The sequence below is a fragment of the Dendropsophus ebraccatus genome, chromosome 4, assembly GCF_027789765.1.
Source record: "Dendropsophus ebraccatus isolate aDenEbr1 chromosome 4, aDenEbr1.pat, whole genome shotgun sequence".
In the NCBI taxonomy this organism is placed as follows: domain Eukaryota; kingdom Metazoa; phylum Chordata; class Amphibia; order Anura; family Hylidae; genus Dendropsophus; species Dendropsophus ebraccatus.
In genome coordinates, this window is record NC_091457.1 from 147,621,155 (window position 1) to 147,646,090 (window position 24,936).

General features: G+C 42.8%; 1 protein-coding gene across 2 annotated transcripts; it reads right to left on the reverse strand.

Moving 5' to 3' along the window:
• Positions 1-1,056: 1,056 nt before the first annotated feature.
• Positions 1,057-24,899, reverse strand: HSD17B7 (hydroxysteroid 17-beta dehydrogenase 7). 2 transcript variants are annotated; one of them, XM_069967411.1, is made up of 9 exons: positions 24,672-24,898; positions 22,421-22,624; positions 21,018-21,110; positions 20,185-20,299; positions 8,304-8,498; positions 6,675-6,779; positions 5,142-5,198; positions 2,906-3,004; positions 1,057-1,461 (listed from the first exon to the last, which is right to left on the reverse strand). In XM_069967411.1, exons 1-9 carry the CDS (start codon positions 24,704-24,706, stop codon positions 1,366-1,368), a joined length of 999 nt encoding a protein of 332 aa, XP_069823512.1. In that variant the 5' UTR covers positions 24,707-24,898; the 3' UTR covers positions 1,057-1,365. The 2 variants fall into 2 exon arrangements, with proteins under 2 accessions (XP_069823512.1, XP_069823513.1); XM_069967412.1 differs by lacking the exons at positions 1,057-1,461; positions 2,906-3,004; positions 5,142-5,198; positions 6,675-6,779; positions 8,304-8,498 and adding an exon at positions 14,933-15,013 and having other exon boundaries at positions 24,672-24,899.
• Between the last annotated feature and the right edge of the window lie 37 nt (positions 24,900-24,936).

Genomic DNA, 24,936 nt, shown 5'->3' on the forward strand with positions numbered 1-24,936 from the left:
AGGAATCATCGGGGCTGATTTACTAAGGTGTTCCCAGGTTTATGTCCATTTTCCGTGGACCGTCACATTTACTGAAAACCAGACAACAACGACAGTATAACGGCTTAAAATTGAGGCACTGTTAGTAATCTACAAGCATCATAGGCTATGGCTGTATACCAGTTTTCCAGGCGGTCTTCCCACTGGATCCGCCCGCTCCGCGGAGCGGGCAGAAAGCGGGAATCTACTGCCGAGCGTTCGGGTTTTTACGAACCCGAACCGAACTCGGTTCGGACCATCCCTAATCAAAACCATTCCTTATATTACCATCAATCGCAGAGTCCAGAGGATGCTTGTATCTGAAGAGGTGACATATACAATTTATATAATCTGACAAATGACAAAAGGACAAAAAAACTGCAATAAATAATGAATTTATTAAGACCAGGAGGAGAAGATTCAGAAAAGATAAAATATTTGGTAATTTCACGGATTAAAAATAGTGAAACCAATTTATATCAAGTTATCTTGTGTTTTATTCTTTGTTTCTTGGAATGAAAGCTTTAAAATTTTCCTTGAGGAGAGTGTCATAAAGACGTGTGGAGACTTACAGTCTAATTTATGCACCACTGGGAATTCTGGGAAAAAAAAAGATTATGTAAACCAGCTCTTGCATCACCTTTTTAAGGTAGCTTTTCCTTCAGGTGACTTTCACTCTAGTTCCCAGTATTATAACATAACCTGGGATAGATGCCAAGCGAAAAACAACACGGAAATGGACAGGAAAAAGCAGGGGCAGCATGTATGGATGCCTACAGGTCCTGTGATTGGCTAAGCAGCTTGTCACTTTAGAGACTGGCTCTAAACTTGCACCGGTGGCTGCAGAGACCGGGGAGAGGTAATGTAAGAACTTGATTATTTTCTTTACACAGACATCAGCTGTCAGCCGCAAATCACTGTTACACACAGCAATGCGCGCCCGGCGGCCAATGATTTTAGGTCAGAACCTAAAGAAACAATCAGCCAATGATTGCTGTCACCCGTTGATTCAGGACAGTTTAATAGGGACCTTACAGGCCATTCTAAGAATCCTAGTTGGAGTGAGACACTGATTCATAAGGAACACTACCTTGAAAAGGTGATGTGAGAGCTACTTTGTGTATACTTTCTTCCTAGTGGACCATGAATATCTTCATATTTCATATGACGGGATAATCTTGGTTTAATCTTTGGTTCTTCAGGATTTGCCTGTCTATGACGGTAGGTAGAGAGAGAGAAATACATGGAGAACAGAGCTGCACCTTGTTTATCAACACCTGAAGATCCAGATAAAACATTCAAAAAATTCAAATAATTGAAAAATATATTGATATTCCGCAATGTCCGTCAACTATTTCCATGTACAACGCTCTTCCGCACTTGCTTCTCTAAGTCCGAAAGTTTTTCATAAAAAGTCAGGCTGCTTTCATCATCTAGATCCATCTGAACAAAAAGATGCAAATGTCACCAGAGGACATTTTCCCAATGTCAAAAAATAAGAACATAAAACCTTTTTATTAAAGGACAACTCTTGTATTTTTTTATATGTTAGTACATAAGCAAAGTTAGACAAATCTCTAATGTACACTAATTTCCCTCAATTTAGTAGATCAGGCAGGCTTCAGTTTCTCTAAAAAAAAAAAAAAAAAAAAAAAAAAAAAAAAAAAAGGTATATGCAGTATATGTTGAAATTTCATGTAAAAAAATGTTATGATTTTTTTTTGCATGTTATTTCTACATATACAGGCATGATGGGAATTGTAGTTTTACAACAAGGTTGGCCATCCGTGGCCTATACTGTATGTGATAGGGAAAGATCTGCCATCTAGCTCAATAAACGGGTCGCTACCCTTTGGTAGGCATTCCATCACTCTTTAACAGGTACAGCGCCACCCATTTACCTGTGGCTGTGCCTTGTACTGCAGCTCAAAGCAATTTTGTTCCATTTGAGGCAACACAACAGAACAGACAGGGCTGTGCCTGGTAAACAATGCCCCCTTCATTCAGCTGATCGGAAGGGTGTAAGCTAACCACATATTTATGGCCTTTTGCAGGGACAATCCATCAATGGTATATTCCTGAAAAGCCCCTTTACAGAGATTGTTAAAGGGGTTGACCACTTTACAGCTGTTTTTAAATAAGCACACTACAGCAGAAAATACAGCACTTATACACTATACTGTATAAGAAATTTGTCTGTGGTCTCATAGTCCCGCCCCCAATGCAACAAAACGCCTCATTAGCATAGGGAATAAACTGCTAATACCATGGAAAGGGCACCAAGGATCTTCAGCGACCCCCTGTATGTTAGAGGGACATTTAGAGAAGAATCTAACCTGCTGATAGTTTTCCTTTAAGATGGAGAAAAATATCCTCTAGGAAACAAAACCACTCCTGTCCTCGTCCCACTAATACTTGTTGCCTCTCCAGTCCTGTCTGTTATAGTAAATCTTTCCATTCTCCATAAAGTAACAATTCTGGACAATCTGTCATGTGCCATTTCTCCATTATTTTTACTAGAAATGTAATGTGACTAAATAGACAACTGGGCGTTAACAGCTTGGGGGGGGGGGTGGAGATCTGACACAATCTAATCAAAATCTAAGACAATGTAGGGACACGCCCCCAACTGGTAACACCCGTTTGGCTATTTAGTCACACAAGTCTAGGAAATATATCAGAGGAACCGGCACATGACAGAGCTATAAGAAAATTACTGGAGTACTGGAACATCATAAGAAGCGTATTTACTAAAACAGGTCTAGTAAAAGATCTGAAATACAATACCAGACAGGGCCCATGCACAATCCTAATCCATGTAACCATTCACATTGAACACGGTTTAACGGTTTTACTTTTTATGTCTGAGAAGGTGTAATCTACTAACCTTATGTGCCGTAACATAATTATTTCCCAATCCTGATGTGCAGCTGTGATATTTTGCCAAGGGATCGAGAGATTGCGGCTTCTGACTAAAAAGCCATAGCTATAAGAAAATTATATCACTTATTAAGTTTATAGAGAATGAATTTCACTTTTCAGGATATCATAAGAAAAAGTCCACATCCAAAAAACATCACCATGGCCGCCATGTTCAAATGAGACCAAATAAATTACAAGACATATAGATTATTTTACTATGAAGTTGCAAATTTTAAAAATAACAAGAATAAAAAAAAACTGGTGCTAAAAATAGATCAATAACAAAACACACAAAAAAACACTGCAAAACATTATAGAAGCTTAAAGGGATACACCAGCAAAAATGTTTTCTTTCAAATCAACCGGTGTCAGAAAGTGCCAATGATTTGAAATTTACTTTTATTTAAAAATCTTTACCAGCTGCTGTATGTCCTGCAGGAAGTGGTGTATTCTTTCCAGTCTGACACAGTGCTCTCTGCTGCCACCTCTGTCCATGTCAGGGACTGTCCAGAGCAGGAGAGGTTTTCTATGGGGCAGCAGAGAGCACTGTGTCAGACTGGAAAGAATACACCACTTCCTGCAGGACATACAACAGCTGAAAAGTACTGAAAGACTTGAGATTTTCTAAAAGAAGAAAATTACAAATCTGTGGCACTTTCTGATACCATATAATTGGAAAGAAAAAAAAAAAAATTTTTTCAGGGAAAAGTAAGCAATTTTGCAAATTGCATTAGCTTGCTTTTCTTTTTCACCCCTTTCTCTGCCTGTATAGCTGACAGCTCGTTGCCTAGATTCCTGACCACCATTCCTACAGCAGTGGCCTGACTGTGACGTCACTCAGGTGGTCGGGACCAATAAGTAACCACTTTTCCCCTTCTACTATGTCTTGTGCAGAGCTCAATATTCGGCAGCTAAAAATACTTTAATTAAAAAAAAAAAAAAAAAACAACATTCTGAGAGGGACTTCTCAAAAGATTTAATCAGTTGAGGTCTCAGGACCTCGATCAGGAGAAGGCGGCAGGAGATGCACATGGTAAGGGCACTTCACCTCCTGCTGTCAATCATCTCCATCCAGTGGCCGACAGATTTACAATAGAGCCGCCTGGAGGGAGATCCCTGCAAACCGGAGACTGAAATGCTTCTCCTGAGACTGATTACAATTTATAACATTTCTAAAGTTGTTGTTTTTTTAAGACCCCTTCCATTTAAAATACCACATGTGCACTATTCTTTACAATGTTTTTTTTTTTTTTTGCAGAAATCAATAGTCCAGGCAATTTTAAGAACTTTGTAATTGGATTTATTAGGCAACTATGCCATTATCTGCATTCAAAAAGACTTTCCCCAGGTCCCCCCCTCCCTCCTCTCTCTCATTCACTGCTCATTATCAGGAAATCTCGACTCTTTTACATCAGTCTGGCCCTGTGTAACCTATGGAGAGGGGAGGGGGAGATTAGTCGCCAGCAGAGAACAAAGGATTACACACCGGGAGCTGTGTGAAAGCCGGTATTCAGAGGTCAGTGCTGACTTCAGAAGAGATAGCCCGGTGATGTAGCTGTAAATTAATGATTTGTTGTCCTGTTTTGGTACCTCATCCCCCTCAACCCCTCCCCTCTCTATAAGAGAACCATGAAGACAGGGGGGAGAGACTCAAACTGCTTTTTCATGATAAAAATGCATTTTTCAGCTAATAAACCCAATTACAAAGATTCTTAAAATCGCCTGTACTGCAAAAAAAAAAAAAAACAACAGTGCCACTTTAAATGAAAATTTTTAATAAAAAATACTGCATGTAAAAAAAAAATAAAAAAATCACAAAAAAGGGGTTAGAGAAAAAAACAAAACAAAAACAGAAAAACCCAGCTGCTGCTATCAAGAGTCTGTTTATTGTATCAATTTATCATTCTGAAGTTTCCTTGCTCTGCAATCACTTCCTCCTCCCATGCTGTGGAGCTAATGAACCGTAACCTCACTGTTGCGGTTGTTTTTATACACATCACATTTATTATTGAGGCAGCAAAGAAGAGACACAGCCATCTGTAACCGTGACAGTGCACGTACAAAGTCACAAAACCAGCAGGATCACAGACATTTGCACACTTTAACTTATCAGACAAATGCAAAACTCAATAGTACTAAAAATAACAAAAAAAAAAAAAAACCTTCTAAAGATTTAATTATCCAGCTAAAAAAAAACTTACCAACGCTTCTGCCCCATTATATGGTGAAATGGTAAAGGAGTTTGTAAATACACGGATCTGCCAGATTAATAAGAAAAATATAATATTATATTTTTTTTCCTGTGTGTCAATCAAAATACATACAAATACCTTACAGGCAAAAACAGCCATTACATGTATGTTTGTTTAAAATTAAATATTATGTGAGCTTGCTGTATCAGCACAACATTAGGAAATTCCGAGTTGGTTTTATAGGTCATATATTTAACCACTTAAAGGGAATACTTCACTTAGATTTTTAATTTTTTTTTTTATTGGAGCCAGATACTGAAACCTTATTTATTTCTCTATTTCCTAATTATTATGTAGTACAGTATTATGGGGGCTGCCATGTTACCTGAACTACAAATAACAGCATTTAGAAATATGCTTTACAGTAGCTAAATTGAATTCGATCTGGAGGTAGCTATAGGAGATAGCTTAATTAATAATTAATGGTATGAACTTATTTTAAAGAGGTTTGCCATAAAGGGGTTTTTACATGTACCCCTTGTAGTATTCTATTCTTTATGTCACTCCTTCCAGGAGCATGACTAGTCACATGCTCATTACATCACCAAAGGTCGCTTCATTGCAGGAAGCTGGATGTGATGGGAACATTGCATCCAGCTTCCTATCCTGCTGGGTACGGATCAAACTGATTTCACAGAACGGTGCCTACAGGAGCGGAAGAGAACTGTACAACCGTGAGCACAGTTCTCTCAGAGGTCAGACATACTGGTAAATCAGCACTTTACCCAATCACTAGGAATCCTGTTGGGGCAGTCTACTACTTTAGGGTCACCTAACTCCAGACTATAAGATGCAGATACTTTTTTAACACAATGTTTTCTTGATTATGGCTGGGTTCACACTACATATATTTCAGTCAGTATTGTGGTCCTCATATTGCAACCAAAACCAGGAGTGGATTAAAAACACAGAAAGGCTCTGTTCACACAATGTTGAAATTGAGTGGATGGCCGCCATATAACAGTAAATAACGGCCATTATTTCAATATAACAGCCGTTGTTTTAAAATAACAGCAAATATTTGCCATTAAATGGCGGCCATCCACTCAATTACAACATTATGTAAACATAGCCTTTCTGTGTTTTCAATCCACTCCTGGTTTTGGTTGCAATATGAGGACCACAATACTGACTAAAATATACGTAGTGTGAACCCAGCCAAAAAGTGCATCTTATAGAGTATTTGAGGAACCACTTTGGCAAAACCGTTTCCCCCCCCCCCCATTCCTGGCAGTAATTTCTGCTGTGCTCTTTTATAGGGTGGCTTCAGTTAGACAACGCCATGCCATCCTGGTCTCACGGTAAATCACTGTTTTACTAAAGTAAATATAGCAGAAATGCAACTTAAATTAATACAATAATAAAGACATCTTTGTTTCGCAGTGCATTGTCCTTTTATATCATTTTGTTAGGAAGTGGGATTACTTTTTGCATATTGACACTGAAGACTTTGGTCACGGCAACATTAAAACATGTACTTACCAACCACATGATTGGCATGATTAACGTCCAGAAGAAAGATGGCAGGATCCCATAGGTAAGATTTGTCATAACAAGACCTGGACAGACAACACTGGAATACAAACCCTGTAAAGAAGAAAAAAAACCTCAAAGGGCACATGCCATGTCTATGGGGTACTCACACTGGCTACATATGGGGCACCTAATAGGTGCAGTACAATCATAGCTTTGCCTTCACTTTAATGTAATTTATTTCTGTACCGGGCACCTGGTCTAGAACTTAGCTTTCTGAAATACTACCACTACCTATTTAAAGGGTTTTCCAGGCTAAATGTATTGACGTCCTATCCTTAGGTAAGGTAATCAGTATCATATGAGTGCTGGGTGCCAGCACCCTGATGATCACCTGTTTGCCAGTGTTGAAGCACTCGCATAAAGAGAACACGCTTGGAAGCAGACAGCTCCATTCCCTGTGTAGTGGCCATGCTGGGTTACTGCAGTTTGGCTCTCATGTATTTCAATTGGGAGCAGCGGGAACTCAGCACAGACGCTACACAACATACAGAGATGTCTGCTTCCATGTATGTGAGCGCCACAGCATTGGCAAACAGCTGATCATCAGGGTGCTGGGTGTTGGCACCCCACTGTTCTGATATTGATGTTAAGTCAAAACATACACACTATGGCCATGTTCACACAACGTAAGTTTATTTTAATTGTTATTCTCTTTATTTAACATTATCTTATACAGAGATTAGACGTAAGTTAAAGGGGTTATCTAGCGAAAATCTTTTTCTTTCAAATCAACTTGTGTTAGAAAGTTATATAGATTTGTAATTTACTTCTATTAAAAATTCCCAAGTCTTCCCATACTTCTTAGCTGCTGTATGTCCTGCAGGAAATGTTGTTTTATTTTCAGTCTGACATAGTGCTCTCTGCTGACATCTCTGGCCGAGAGGTTTTCTATGGGGATTCATAGAAAAGCGAGACTGTCTCGGCCAGAGATGTCAGCAGAGAGCACTGTGAAATAAAACAACATTTCCTGCAGGACATACAGCAGCTAAGAAGTATAGGAAGACTTGGGAATTTTTAATAGAAGTAAATTACAAATCTATATAACTTTCTTACATCAGTTGATTTGAAAGAAAAAGATTTTCGCTGGACAACCCCTTTAAGTATTAATCACAGCCATTGTTGCCGTGATTAATACTTTACTCACATTGTGCTGCAGGCTGAGGGAATCCCGGCCAGGGTGTACACACACACATAGTATACACTCCATCCGGAATCGCTAGCGGCCGCCCCCAAAAAAATGACATGCCAGTATTCTGTGGCCGCTATTCATTGAATAGCGGCTGCAGGAGACATGTCAGTGCTTTGGCCGCACGCTCCATTGTGTGCAGCGGTGAATTGGGATGCGGGCCCACACTAATGTGCCCACATCCCAATTCATCAGAAATGAAGATTATACGGATCATCTTCTCAAACACCGGCCGTTCTGTGACCCAGCCGGATGACAGAATGGCCAGTGTATGAACATGGCCTATACAGGTAAAGTGGAAGGACTTTCGTCAGTAACACTTCCGATGTAACCAAAAATATTCAGGACAAGAAAACTAAATGGGATGTTGAAAAGTAACCTGAACTAACCTCTTTATTGTAATGTCTATTCAAAGCAAGGCTGAGTAAGTCAGTAGCGTATTTAGAGGAGCTGTAAGATTCCTGTCCTTGTCGATGCTGATAGTCAGAAAGGCTGAATGCCGAGCGTCTGGCATTGCTGGATGACGTCCAGATCAGCTGGGAAGGATTATCTGTGTGACACAGAAGAGGTTCTAGTTCTTTAATCTGCAACATAAGAACAGTTCTGGACACTTAATATAATGGGACTGAAGATGTGATAAGTTGTATACTAGAGGGAAAAAAAATTAATAAAAGTAAAAAACACAGAAACTACGCACAATGGGGGAGATTTATCAAACATGGTGTAAAGTGAAACTGGCTCAGTTGCCCCTAGCAACCAATCAGATTCCACCTTTCATTTTCCAAAGAGTCTGTGAGGAATGAAAGGTGGAATCTGATTGGTTGCTAGGGGCAACTGAGCCAGTTTCACTTTACACCATGTTTGACAAATCTCCCCCTTCATAACCCTATTACACATACTGTCCACCTACTTTGGGACCAACCTGTACATATATATAAAATTTCACTTTTTCACTACATTAACTGGATGCAAGTGACTGGTCACAAGGGGTCAAAAACAATCCCTGACCCTCAGTTAAAGGCGCGCTACAAAAACTTGGCCACTTTCTTCCAGGGACAGCACCACTCTTGTCTCCAATTCAGTCGTGGCCTGTCACTGCAGTGACAGACTGCTCAGCCAATCACTGGCCGCGGTGCTGTCCTGTCTTGGCCAGTGATTGGCTGAGCCGCCTGTCACTTCAGAATCCGGCTCTAAAGATCCAGAGGTGGCTGTGGGCAGAGGGCAGAAGCGAGAACGATTATTATAAAAAAATTTTTTTTACATTTGTCTGCGATCGTCTGTGCATTGTTATTACACGTAGCTATGCACGGTCGGCAGACGATTATTTTTAGGCTGGAATAAACAACATCAGCTGATCGTTGTCTTTAATACACAGGGCGATAATGTGCTACTTTACATCTCCCCCTATACGTTCTAGACAGTTTTCATTAATCTCATCCATGGCCTTTTAGAATCCAGAAAGACTATTTTATTGTACAAAGGTTATAAATAAAGATTCATCATTGTATAAGAAGAAGTATATATCCAGACTCGTCTATCCAGATTCCGGAAGGTTATCACCTCTCTCTTATCACTTAGTCTGGATCCCACCCAGATTGTGTTCTCATTTCGGTCCAATCAGAACAACATTAGTATAATGTAACTGGATAATCCACCAAACTATGTCTTACAAATTCCATCATCATATTTGTAAAGATGCAAATGACAAACTGCGACGCTTAGAGGGATTAAACGTATTTATGTCATTAGATAAAAATGTAACATGTTGCAAGGACAAGTCTTAAGTTGGGGTCTGAGTGTTCAGAAGGAGCCAGGAGAAGCATGTGGTCAAATGCTTCACTCCCCAGCTCAGTTCATGAGATAAGCTCCATTATAAATCTCTGTTACATGTAGTGAGATGGGGAGGGAAGCACATAACTGGGTGCTTCTTCTGGTTCTTTCCGGAGATGGGTTTGGGTCTGAAAAATCAAACTCTTGACTCATCAAAACATTTAACTTGTTTCTGACATAGAGACTTCAAGGCCATGTTCACATTGCATAAGACAGGGGCCGCACACTCCATTGTGTGAACTGACATGTCAGTTTTCCATCCGTCCGGAACATATACTGTCCGCATATGCTCTGGACGGGATTCCATTCATTCAAACACAACGTATGTTTAGCATAAATCACGGCCGTTGTTGCAATTTGCAACTACAGCCATGATTTATGCTTAATATACGTTGTGTGATCATGGACCATACCTGAAAAAATTAGGAATTATAAAATGTAAAAAAAAAAAAAAAAAAAATGTGCTCAAAACCATTAGATATATGTTGGTTAAACCCGGCTATTCCAATGGATTACCTGGCAATACATAAGTTTTTCTTTATTTAGCATTTTATCTATATAAAAAGAAATCCCGAAATCTTACAGTTTCCTTTCTCACCATTAGACCTAAAACTAAGCTGAGACTTTCTGTTCTCCATGTGGTAATAAGAGGAGGCTGCTGGAAAGTGATCTTTACAGCATTGAAGTGACATGTGAAACCAGGAGATAGTGGCAGCAGTAGATAGCAGCTCCCAGTAGATAGCAGCTCCCTCTTAAAAGGTCACGGAATACACTCATTGATGTTTCACATTCATGCCAATGGGACAGCTCCTGTCCATTGTCATGCTAGTCCATGGAGCTTGATGTAAAGGATATCACTAAATGGTAAAAAACAACCCGGGCAAGATAGCTGCCTTTTTTGTAACAGTGTACAAAAAAAAAAATAAAAAAAAAATTATATAATAATATTATATATATATATATATATATATATATATATATATATATATATATATATACATACATACACATATACAGTGGTACCTTGGTTTAAGAGTAACTTGGTTTAAGAGCGTTTTGGTTTAAGAGATCACAGTTTTTCAAAATTGTGACTTGGTTTAAGAGCATTGTTTTGGTTTAAGAGCTCCCTGCACTGGGCGGGAGGGCGAGTGGGGGAGGGGCATGGTCTGCATAGCGGGGTATACAGCCCTGTACTCTGACCCAGGAAGTCTCCCTTACCTTCCAAATCATAGCAGATCCACTTCAGGCTGGGGCTTACATCAGGGGACAGGACTGTGGAGGTAATCTCTCCATAGCTGTAACCCCTCTCTCCCCGGACAGAGAGTGCTGCTATACTGCACCCACATCTGCCCTGCTCGTTCCTTCATGCTCCCTGCAGTCTCTGTCAGCTCTGATTGGTCCATGCTGAAAATACCCCCTTTCCCATTGCTGTCATGTAACCACACAGACCTCTGACAGCAGCCCTCCTTCTCTATTCGAGCCTGTTGTACTACGCTCCTGCATTATGGGCATCTGCAGTTTCATTCTGTATCTACAAATTGCGGCTGTTTTTCAGGTTTCTGCACTTACTCTATAATATATTATACATTTATATATATTTCCATACTGTACAGTAACTTATAATGGGACATATTCAGCTGTTTTTAAATGTTTTGTTTTGTTTTACATGTTATTCAGAATATAAATTCACTATTTTTGGTGTGCGGAACCAATTGTCTGCATTTCAGTGATTTCTTATGGGAAAACTTGCTTTGGTTTAAGAGTGGATTTGGATTACAAGCACAGTCCCGGAACGAATTATGCTCGTAATCCAAGGCACCACTGTATATATATTATATATATATACACACACACACACACACACACACACATATATACAGGGTGGTCCAAAAGTAGGTGGACAGTATGTGTAATAGGGTTATGAAGGGGCAGATTTATCAAACATGGTGTAAAGTGAAACTGGTTCACTTGCCCCTAGCAACCAATCAGATTCCACCTTTCATTTTCCAAAGAGTCTGTGAGGAATGAGAGGTGGAATCTGATTGGTTGCTAGGGGCGACTGAGCCAGTTTCACTTTACACCATGTTTGACAAATCTCCCCCTTCATAACCCTATTACACATACTGTCCACCTACTTTGGGACCAACCTGTACATATATATAAAATTACAATCAGACAATAGAAACAGATTAGGAAAAAAAAAATCTACATGTTTAAGGCTGCATTCACACTACGTATATTTCAGTCAGTATTGTGGTCCTCATATTGCAACCAAAACCAGGAGTGGATTAAAAACACAGAAAGGATCTGTTCACACAATGGTGAAATTGAGTGGATGGCCGCCATATAACGGTAAATAACGGCCATTATTGCAATATAACAGCCTTTGTTCTAAAATAACAGCAAATATTTGCCATTATATGGCGGCCATCCACTCAATTTCAGCATTGTGTGAACAGATCCTTTCTGTGTTTTTAATCCACTCCTGGTTTTGGTTGCAACACTGAAATATACTGACTGAAATATACGTAGTGTGAATGCAGCCTAAAGGGGTAACCCGGGAAGCGGACAAACTGGAGCCAGGGAGATAAGTGTGCTTTATTATTTTAAAACAACCCGTCCCTGGACACACGTAAGAATTAGGCCCTTGTCTGGAGTACCCCTTTAAATTCCCGCTCTAATCAGAGGAAAAAAATAAAAAATCTTTGTGACACCATTCCTTTAAAAAGTATGGTAAGTCTGAAAGAGACAATGTCAGTGTTTTTTTGTTAAAAAAAAAAAAGAAGAGAGAATAATAAAATAAAGCCTTATGTAGCATTAAATAAAAATATGCCTGGTCATTCTGGTCTTTAACCCCTTAGCGACCCATGACGTATCTGATACGTCATGGTGCCGCGGGGGGTGTTCAGAGCGGGGTCCCGCCGGGACCCCACTCTGAACGGCGCTGATCCCGGCTGACACGTGCAGCCGGGCAGTGCCTCTGTTAGCCGGCACGGGTCCCGTTGCCGCGCCGGCTAATTAAGCACTTCAATGCAGCTGTCAAACCTGACAGCTGCATTGAAGTGCTTTATGCACACTATCCCTGGTGTCTAGTGGGTCGGATCTCCCCCCCGCGATGCAATCGCGGGGGGGAGATCCGTTCTTCTGCCCGTGCCGGGCCTCAGCGTCGGAATGACGCTGATCCCGGCTCGGCAATGGATTCCTATGGCCTGCAGTAGGCCATAGTAATCTATGACCGATCTGATGGATCTTTGCTGTGTATATACACAGCATTGATCTCTATGAGAGATCAGTGCTATGTATATATACAAGCCCCCCAGGGGGGCTTCTAGTCCATGTAAAAAAAAAAGTAAAAAAGTGTTTTTATTAATAAAAAATCCCCTCCCCTAATTAAAGTCCAAATCACCCCCCTTTTCCCATTTTATAAATATAAATTAATAAATAAACAAATAAACATATTTAGTATCGCCGCACACGTAATCGCCCGAACTATTAATTAATCACATTCCTGATCTCGTACGGTAAACGGCGTCAGCGCAAAAAAATCCCAAAGTGCAAAATTGCGCATTTTTGGTCGCATCAAATCCAGAAAAAATGTAATAAAAAGTGACCAAAAAGTCGTATATGGGCAATCAAGGTACCGATAGAAAGAACGCATCATGGCGCAAAAAATGACACCTCACACAGCCCCATAGACCAAAGGATAAAAGTGCTATAAGCCTGGGAATGGAGCGATTTTAAGGAACGTATATTTGTTAACAACGGTTTGAATTTTTTACAAGCCATCAGATACAATATAAGTTATACATGTTATATATCATAGTAATCGTAACGACTTGAGGAACATGCATAACAAGTCAGTTTTACCATGGGACGAACGGCGTAAATGCAAAACTCCCCCAAATCAAAACAAATTAGGTTTTTTTTTCAAATTGACAGCGCAAATGATTTTTTTCCGGTTTCGCAGCATATGTTATGGAAAAATAATGCCTGTCATTACAAAGTACAATTGGTTTCGCAAAAAATAAGCGCTCATATACGTCTCTAGGTGAAAAAATGCAAGCGCTGTTGACTTTTAAACTTAAAATGGAATAAGCAAAAGCGCAAAAACGAAAATTGGCTTTGACCTTAAGGGGTTAAGTGGTTAAAAGGCAATCACAATCATACCAAAAAATAACAATAAAGTAGACCCAAAACATGCACCAATACTTCAGAAAAAACTGTCTTTTTGGAGTGAGTCTTATATTTTACCATAAACTTCATGTAACATCTGGTGCAGGTTTGGGCCACAAAAGAAAAGAAAAAAAGAAAGAATGGCAGAAAAAAATGGCACCTATAGCTCCCTGAAGGAGTTATGGTTGACATGCTAGAACACAAGGGATTAGGAGACGGCAGACATATTTCCTGGAATACCTCCTATCTATCAGATCAGAATATTAGTGTGAACCGCACCCTCGCTTTCTATAGAGCACCAGAGAATCATAACTTACGGTAATTCAACACGTAGCATATACATCACTCACAAAAGGTTAGGGATATTTGTCTTGCAGGTGATAATTATGGAAAACATAAAAAGGCCATGTTACAGTGATATAAGTAGGACATTTAAGTAAAAGCAGCAAGGGTGACGTCCTCATCTCAAACTACATATTGAATCAAAAGCTGCCCCCAGTGATGGGTATACCCCAACATGTCACAGTCTTTATAACTTGTCATGTGCCCTTGAGCATCAATTACAGCTGGCAACGATGTCTCATAGTGTTCACAAGTCTCCTTATTGTCTGCTGAGACATGGCATAGCACTCTTCTTGAGAGGTTATTGAGATTCTGGGGTCCAGAGTTATGAGCCTCTACCAGCCGCTTAGCTGATCCCATGAGATTCAGGTCTGGAGAAAGTGCAGCCGCTCCATGTGAGGTCCCCCAATCTCTAGCAGCCGCTCCATGTGAGGTCCCCCAGACTCCAGCAGCCGCTCCACGTGAGGTCCCCCAGTCTCCAGCAGCCGCTCCATGTGAGGTCCCCCAGTCTCCAGCAGCGTCTCCATGTGAGGTCCCCCAGTCTCCAGCAGCCGCTCCATGTGAGGTCCCCCAGTCTCCAGCAGCCGCTCCATGTGAGGTCCCCCAGTCTCCAGCAGTGGCCCCTCCATGTGAGGTCCCCCAGTCTTCAGCAGACGTTCAATAATGATGTGACCTCGAAGAGCTGGAGCATTGTCCTCCACGAGATGACATTAGGCGGCTGTGCTGTTCATGTAGAGGCCCAATGACTGGATTACTGATGATAAATAATGTAGTATGGGCTTATCTCTGTACCATTCACACAGTGTAAGCAGTTGTGTATTGACTAGAAACACCTGCCCCATACACTGTAACACCACCATCACTAGACACACCTGCCCCATACACTGTAACACCACCACCACTAGACACTAGGGATGTCACAATACCAGAATTTTGAGTTCAATACCAATACCAACTTTTTTATTTCAATACTCGATACCATTTCGATACTTAACATATAACCCCCTGTAAAAAACAATATAATCCCCCCCCCCCCCCAACTGCAGACAAAATGCTCCCTAATTTTTACACTGTTCACTGTGTAATGAACCTGACATGTGCGATATGATCTGCAGCTTTGATTGGTAACATGTTTGCATATACGATTTTGGTTTTTGTTTTGCGAAAACACTGTATACCGTACAATGCGATGATACCAATCTCCCCCCCCCCCTTTTTTTTTTGTTTTTATTATAGCAATTGTAATTAGTAATATTATGGCTGACACAGAGTATAGTATGTTGGGGGTAGTAGTATGGCTGACACAGTATAGTATGTTGGGGGTAGTAGTATGGCTGACACAGAGTATAGTATGTTGGGGGTAGTATTATGGCTGACACAGTATAGTATGTTGGGGGTAGTATTATGGCTGACACAGAGTATAGTATGTTGGGGGTAGTAGTATGGCTGACACAGAGTATAGTATGTTGGGGGTAGTAGTATGGCTGACACAGAGTATAGTATGTTGGGGGTAGTATTATGGCTGACACAGAGTATAGTATGTTGGGGGTAGTAGTATGGGTGACACAGAGTATAGTATGTTGGGGGTAGTAGTATGGCTGAAACATAGCACTAGTATAGTATACTGGGAGAAGTAGTGGAGGTGTTGTTCCGCAGCAGAACCTTCACCTCACAGCTCAGCAGCTTCTGCTCCATGTTGCTCAGTCTCGGTGGTGTCCGGCCCTGTCACACAGGCTGCTGCATCCTCACTATTTACCTCCCGTTGTCCTGGTACAATGTCCAAATCACCTGTGTGTATGGAGCGGTTTGGGAGAGGTTAATTACAAAGATGTATTACAGGCATCGACACAATTAAACCAGCTATTTACCTGTGTAGGTGCTGCTGTAAAAAATGATAGCAGTATTTAACCTCTCCCGAACCGCTCCACACACACAGGCGATTGATTTGATTGATTGATGAATACTGCCCTGGATCCAGCAGTCCTACCTATGTGCAAATTCATCATTATACATAGATCTTATATACTTTCAGCTGAGAGTTTGCTACAATTGCATCCAGTCCTGTCCATCCCCTGTGAGCTGCATACACCTCTCTTTGCTGTTTGTTACAATCTAGGCTGTGTGACCAGGAAGGGAAGAACTTTGTCACAAATTTCAGCTGTGTTCTGCAAGCAGTCCAGGTCAGAAAAGCTTGTGCTGTTGCTCAGTGGAAAGGCCAGACTGATACACTGTAACAAATCCTCAGCTGGACCACATAAGTCATATGTAAGGTAATAAGGTATAACAGAAAGCTGCAGAACTCTGCATGAGCAATGTACAGTAAATGGATCTCACATGCCTGAAGTTTGCACTGTTCCATGGCTCGGGGTGACACAATGTAACGCAGCAGCAGCTGTAACAGTGATGTGCTGGGCACGTCCTGTAGCCGAGGATCACAGAGAGGAGAGGGGAGCCCCATAGTAAACCTTTATGGTGGTCTTCTCTCCTGGCTCAGCAGCATGCATCTTTACCCGGGCAGACCCCACAGGATGCAGAGGAGTGTAGCTGAGGGGGGTCCGTTCTGCTATGTCAGTGGGCAGTGAGGGGTTAACTCTCGGCCGTGCTGAGCTCCGGTGTGAGGCGTCCCAGTGTATCGCTGAGCATCAATCACCAGCTTATCTGGCAGACACAGGGACATGCCGGTGAACTCTGACCTGGTGTGCTGCGGCCCTGGCTCGGCTTCTGCTTTGAAGCCGACAATAAGACACAGGTTCACTAAAGAAAACATCTCCCCAGCACAGCGGGGAGAGGACGACACCAGGACCGGCCATCACAGAGCAGGAGCTGGTGACCCAGGAGGTGAAGGTTCTGCAGAGCAGGGGGCAGCACACAGAACATGGCCGGTGCTCAGCTAGCCGCCGGCCGTGCTCTCTGTACTATACTCTGTTAAAGGAGAAGTCCGGCCAAAATTAATTTTTGATATGTTGTTACTTATGAAAAGTTATACAAATTTCTAATGTACATTAATTATGGGAAATGCACATATACTGCTATTTCCCTTAATTTAGTAGATCAGGAAGTGTTAGAAATATCTCTGAAGAAGTGACGTCACGACCCAGGGTGTAATTCCTATGGAGTGTCCAGCAGGGGGCGCTCTCTATATAGAAGTCTATGGGACTTTATTGTTTCTATGGGTTTCTATGTAATGTAATGTAATGTAGTGTACAGTGCTTTATTGAATGAATACATCTATGGAATACTTTGGGGAGCAAGTGTCCTTGCTCCCCAAAGTATTGCATAAATGTATTCATTCAATACATTCAATACACAGTAAGCCCACCGATCCGCCGCATTTCCGCCGAATTTCCGCCGCATTCCCGCCACACGCTGATCCGCCGCATTCCCGCCGATCCGGACCATATACATTGAACTACAGCTCCCATCATCTGCTTCTAGTATGAACAGGTGATGGGAGCTGTAGCTGGGTAAGGGATATCACATGCCGCCGGGCGCAGGGGGGAGCCGCTCAGTACACAGGAGCTCTCCCCCCTCCTTCCGTGATAACTTCCGCCTATACCAATGCTGACTCCCTGCCTGGTCGCCGCTCTCCGCTCTCCCCCCCATACATACCGGCTCCCGATGCATCCTGGTGTCCGCGCTGATGCCGGGAGCCGGTATATGAGAGCGGACAGCGGCGGCCAGGCAGGGACTCAGCATTGGTATAGGCGGAAGTTATCCCGGAAGGAGGAGGAGGAGGGGGGAGCGCTCCTGTGTACTGAGCGGCTCCCCCCTGCGCCCGGCGGCATGTCATATCCATTACCCAGCTACAGCTCCCATCACCTGTTCATACTAGAAGCAGATGATGGGAGCTGTAGTTCAATGTATATGGTCCGGATCGGCGGGAATGCGGCGGATCAGCGTGTGGCGGATCGGCGGGAATGCGGCGGAAATTCGGCGGATCGGTGGGCTTACTGTGTATTGAATGAATACATTTATGCAATACTTTGGGGAGCAAGGACACTTGCTCCCCAAAGTATTCCATAGATGTATTCATTCAATAAAGCACTGTACACTACATTACATTACATTACATTACATAGAAACCCATAGAAACAATAAAGTCCCATAGACTTCTATATAGAGAGCGCCCCCTGCTGGACACTCCATAGGAATTACACCCTGGGTCGTGACGTCACTTCTTCAGAGATATTTCTAACACTTCCTGATCTACTAAATTAAGGGAAATAGCAGTATATGTGCATTTCCCATAATTAATGTACATTAGAAATTTGTATAACTTTTCATAAGTAACAACATATCAAAAATTAATTTTGGCCGGACTTCTCCTTTAAGCTGCGCTATTGCGCAGCTTAACAGAGTATCGAATACCAGGAAATCCTGGTACCGAACCGTTTTTTTGCCCGGAATATCGATAGTAGTATCGATATTTCGGTGCATCGTGCAACACTACTAGACACACCTGCCCCATACACTATAACACCACTAGACACCTGCCCCATACAATGTATCACCACCACCACTAGACACACCTGCCCCATACACTGTAACACCACCACTAGACACACCTGCCCCATACACTGTAACACCACCACCACTAGACACACCTGCCCCATACACTGTAACACCACCACCAGACACACCTGCCCCATACACTATAACACCACTAGACACCTGCCCCATACACTGTATCACGACCACTAGACACACCTGCCCCATACACTCTAACACCAGCACCACTAAACACACCTGCCCCATACACTGTAACACCACCACCACTAGACACACCTGCCCCATACACTGTAACACCCCCAGTACACACACCTGCCCCATACACTGTAACACCACCACCACTAGACACACCTGCCCCATACACTGTAACACCACCACCACTAGACACACCTGCCCCATACATTGTAACACCAGCACCACTAAACACACCTGCCCCATACACTCTAACACCACCACTTAACAAGTTCCTTGTTAGAGAACAGCAAGTTATGCAAAAAGTACTGAAACATTGAAAAGTTGGACATGTGCATTCAAAACTTTAGAGAAGGTCACCTTAGGTTCATTCTGAAATTTCACCCGCAGGCCAAATATCCCTAACTTTGTGTGAGCACTATATACCGGATGTCACATAAAGTAATCTACATTGCCAATCTGCAGTGTGTAATCCGTGAGTACCTCTGTATAAAAAAATATGCACTCAAAAAACAAAGAGTGGTCAGCACTCACAACAAAAAAGTCCCTTTAGATGGAATGTGGTGTTCTTATTATGGCTGTATGCCTCTCCACGAGCACGCGAGAAAAAAACCCCGGACCCAAGGGCATCCAACAAGGTATAAGCACGAAAGGACTCTCCAGCTCGCTTGATTACTTTTAAACCTTTATTGTATAATGTTTAAAAGGCCGACGCGTTTCGGGCTCTCTTGCCCTTATTCATGGCTCTCTGTCAGGAGGTCCCGAGACGACCCATGAATTAAGAAGTCGTCACCCAAAATATAAGGGGGGACTATTCCCTGTCCATGCCCTACAATGATAAAGGAGAAAGGTGAGCAGAGTGGCGTCAGTAGCCCCGCCACAAGGCTACTGACGCCACTCTGCTCACCTTTCTCCTTTATCATTGTAGGGCATGGACAGGGAATAGTCCCCCCTTATATTTTGGGTGACGACTCCTTAATTCATGGGTCGTCTCGGGACCTCCTGACAGAGAGCCATGAATAAGGGCAAGAGAGCCCGAAACGCGTCGGCCTTTTAAACATTATACAATAAAGGTTTAAAAGTAATCAAGCGAGCTGGAGAGTCCTTTCGTGCTTATAAAATATGCACTCAATGCTGCGGACCTGACGCTGGGGATGTCACTGGGTATTTACTTTCTACAATGTGGTGATGCATGACAAGAGATGTCAAACTATCTGTTGTTACCAGTATAAAATGTCCAAACACATTGGTCTCGAAAACTTCTTGCAAGCCGTCTTCTGTAACACTGTCCGTCTGGGTCAGAAGTCCTTCTCCTGTTGCAAACATGCTGATGGCTTTGCTGTATGAAAACAAAAAAGACACTATATATACACGTCATAGGGGTGGTCGGTCTGGGCAAAAAATAAAATCTACTTTTTTTTAACATTATGGATGATTCTCAATTTCAATTAAATTTTTTTCTCGAATTAAACATTTTTCTCCTTGCTGCCTCAGATACTGTTTTATTGCTGTTTGAGGCAGCAACTGTATTACTTCACGCAGTAACAATGCCCCTTCTGAGCCCCAATATAAGAAGTTATGCCCAATATATGCCTCCACATAGTATTCAGGTCGCTCTGTGCCCCCATATAGTATAGGGACCCACCATGTTATGGGAATACTGGCTGTCATTATGGAGGGCACTCCAGCTGGCTCTGTAAAACAGGCGTAATTCTGCTGTGGAGATCCTGCCCGCCTCCCTGTCATAATGACACTCTATGGGAGGCTTGCGTGCCTCCTCTCTCCGCGCAGATGAATGAACATGTAATATCTCCTAACATTGTTTTTTTTTTTTTTATGTTGCCAAGGATTGTAGAAGATTGGAACAAGACACTATTGGAAGATGTCTTTTCGAGGCTAAGCTGACTATGTTGTAGGTTTGGCAAACTCCAAAAACATTCGTCAACTCTAACCGTGTGCATATTTGGTAGGAAAGGTTGTGAGATGACAGGAGTTACTTCATTCACCATACGGAATAGTGTGATATGTTTGCCCTATAACTTCAATAAGTACTTTACCTGGAAAACAGACCCTTCACAAAGGCTTTGAGACTTATTTGAGGATTTGGCATTATTCCAGCGTTCAGATATAGATAGTCAATCTGTTTATACCTATAAAAAAAAAAAAAAAAAAAACAATTGCTGAATAGACATTGCAAATTAGCAACACTTTTCTATACACGTCTATAGTCATCACCTGATTTGGGCTCACAGACATTGCATTAGGATATGAATACCATTTATCTTAATATATTCCATGCCGAGATATTATCTGGAATTCCAGGAGCTGCTATCCAAGAAGGAAAAAAATATTTTATGTGTAGATTAGGCTCTCTATCAGATAACTGCACCTGATAGAGATAGAAAGGAAGGGTGTGGGCTCTTCTCCTAAGGCCGCATTCACATGGAGCAGTTGTGGTGTGGTTGAAAACACATATGGTTCTTCCAGATGCAACTGTAACCACATAGTGTGAATAAACTTCAAAGCTTAAGTCGCATGTCGGCGATGACCGCAAATAAGCTCCGCCCCCCTGCCCCCACAACTCAGACAGACCTCCTCCCATGCCTCAATTATCATGATTTGTGCCTGGGTGGAGGGTCAGGGCCTAATTTAAGGTCTTGTTAATATCTCCCCCCCCCCCTCAGTTTTTGTGGCGGCGCGGTGTTACTGCATCCTCAGCCTCTATTTGCTTCAGCTACCCCTACACAAGTATGGAGCCAACTGCTTGATCAATAATTTTTCCATTTAAAACCTCTTTAAAAGGATAATTTTTTTATTAAAGCATTGTATTGCCCCCCAAAAGTTATACAAATCCCCAATATACACTTATTATGGGAAATGCTTATTAAGTTTTTTTCCCCTGCACTTACTACTGCATCAAGGCTTCACTTCCTGGATAACATGGTGATGTCACTTCCTGGATAACATGGTGATGTCACGACCCGACTCCCAGAGCTGTGCGGGCTGTGGCTGCTGGAGAGGATGATGGCAGGGGGATGCTCAGCGTCCCTCCAGTGCCCTGTGTCCCTCAGTGTCCCCCTGCAATCATCCTCTCCAGCAGCCACAGCCCACACAGCTCTGGGAGTCGGGTCGTGACATCACCATGTTATCCAGGAAGTGACATCACCATGTTATCTAATGGTAATGGATTGTTTCCCCACATGGCATGATGTATTAATATGATGCTGGCAGCGAGGAAACTGTTTGAATCTCTGCAGCACAGTAATGGCGCAGAGCATAATTTATGGACGTGTGAAGGCTGCCTTACCAAACCGGACAAACCATATATGTAATGCCATATTCACTTTTAGGCTATGTTCACACACTGTACAAATGGTCATTTTACCATGATCATTAATTCCGGACATAGGTGTGAACACAACCTTATAATGACCTTCTATTTCATACACTTCATACTTGCCTTTCTTTGAGACTCTTGGCTCCTTGCAACACTGACTTTATGCTACCAACATCCATCCGCACAATTCCGACATCAGCCGCTGGGTGAGAAGAGAGAAGCGCAGAACGGGCAGCTTCCGCTCTCTGCATATTTCGGCAGGCCAGGCATAAGCGGATCTGATTATCCTGAGAAAGAAGCCGCTCACACAGAGCCAAACCGATGCCACTAGAATTGAAAAGGATAAAAAGATGTAAGATATACAAAGCCCCCACAGCTATACAGCCATAGCGACCTGTTGAGATATGATATCAAGTTACATAGACTTTGCCCATGTGCTGATATGTGTACAGCCTGGTCTACAAAGGGTGTTTTCATGAGATAAGGTCACCTGACCATATGGACTTTAAGCACTGTACACACTATTTACATACAGGACGGTAATGTTAACCGTATGATGTCAGGTCACAAACACATCACACGTAAGCTGATGCTGGAGGTTCATTGTTTGAGCGGACATCGGAATCCGCCTGTGCATAGAATGGAGTCTATGGCACAGGTGGAGATGCACGCAGGCGTGAGTGGCGGAATCCGTGGCAGGTTATCCACCCGGATTCCATAGTGTGCACATCGGAATTTCTGCGCAGAATTTTCCACGGCGGATCCACTTTCTACCAGAAGAATTGACATGTCAATTCTACTGATGGGATTCCGCTGGCGGAATCCCATTGAAATGAATTGAGCAGTGAGTTTCTGCTCAGAAATTTTTCATCGTGGAATCAGCATGGATTCCGTGTAGAACGCTAGCGGAAATTCAGTGCTGGATCTGCCGGAATTGGAAAACATGAACTAATTTGATTAAATGAAAAATGAATTTGTGCAGAATTCCGTGAGGCGATTCCTGGTGGAATAACTTTCCTCGCTGATTCTGTGCCGATTCCTCAGTGTGAACTGGCCCTAAGACTGAAAGAATAAGTTTATTAGGGAAATAGTACAATTGTCCGAGGTTCTAGTACACTGCCGGAGGTTCTAGTACACAGCCGGTGGTTCTAGTACACTGCCGGAGGATCTAGTACACTGCCGGAGGATCTAGTACACTGCCGGAGGATCTAGTACACTGATGGAGGATCTAGTACACAGCTGGTGGTTCTAGTACACTGCCGGTGGTTCTAGTACACTGCCGGTGGTTCTAGTACACTGCCGGTGGTTCTAGTACACTGCCGGAGGTTCTAGTACACTGCCGGAGGTTCTAGTACACTGATGGAGGCCCTAGTACACTGCCGGTGGTTCTAGTACACTGATGGAGGTCCTAGTACACTGATGGAGGTCCTAGTACACTGATGGAGGTCCTAGTACACTGATGGAGGTCCTAGTACACAGTTGGTGGTTCTAGTACACTGATGGAGGTCCTAGTACACAGCTGGTGGTTCTAGTACACTGATGGAGGTTCTAGTACACTGATGGAGGTTCTAGTACACAGCTGGTGGTTCTAGTACACTGATGGAGGTCCTAGTACACTGATGGAGGTCCTAGTACACTGATGGAGGTCCTAGTACACTGATGGAGGTTCTAGTACACTGATGGAGGTCCTAGTACACTGATGGAGGTCCTAGTACACTGATGGAGGTCCTAGTACACTGATGGAGGTCCTAGTACACTGATGGAGGTCCTAGTACACTGATGGAGGTCCTAGTACACTGCTGGGCACCTCAAGCCGGGATATAAGACAAGATACGGAAGGAGAATACAGGATCTCTATGGCATCCAGCAGCACTTTTATCCACAGAGGTTACATCTTTAATTTTTGCAGCATGGATCACGGCACCATACACATTTAGCGGTCATCGATCTCTCACCGGGATGTACACTACCCAAAAGTGGCCTCTGAAAGCCATTTCATAGGACAGCGAGGGAAACAATGTTGCGCCCCCTTGTGATAACCCCCCCCCCCCCCCCCCATGTCTGATCAGACCCCCCCCCCTCACCGTAATCACTTACATAGCAGGATGCATTACTTTATTTGTAAATGATTGTCAATTCTTATATATATATATATATATATATATATATATATATTCTGTAGCATACAGCACTGGGATGGGAATAACGCACTGTGTAGATAGATGCTCCCAATGAGCTCTGTGCAGCAATATAGGAACCTTGCACCATTCACACCTATGCGTTTTAACTTTCACCTATGGAAAGGCGTCATTTAGTGCACATACACATAACGGGTGCCTCTTCCCTATACGTGCTCCCTGCATCCGCCCCTCACCTGTTGGCTCCGGTGACAACCACGACCTTCCTCATTCCGGCGCCTTCTCGGATACAGAACTTGTCAGGAAGATACAGCACCCAGCACAGCCATTAGACCGACAGGAGGCGGGACTAATCTGTACGGGGCGGGGTCAGCACCGCCGTGCGAGCGCCATAACCCCGCCCACACACTGACCGCGACTTACAGCTGCCTGTGCTCGACATGATAGATAGGCGGGGGGCGGAGCCACGTCCTATGGCTAGGGAGTGTGTGAGGTGAGGAT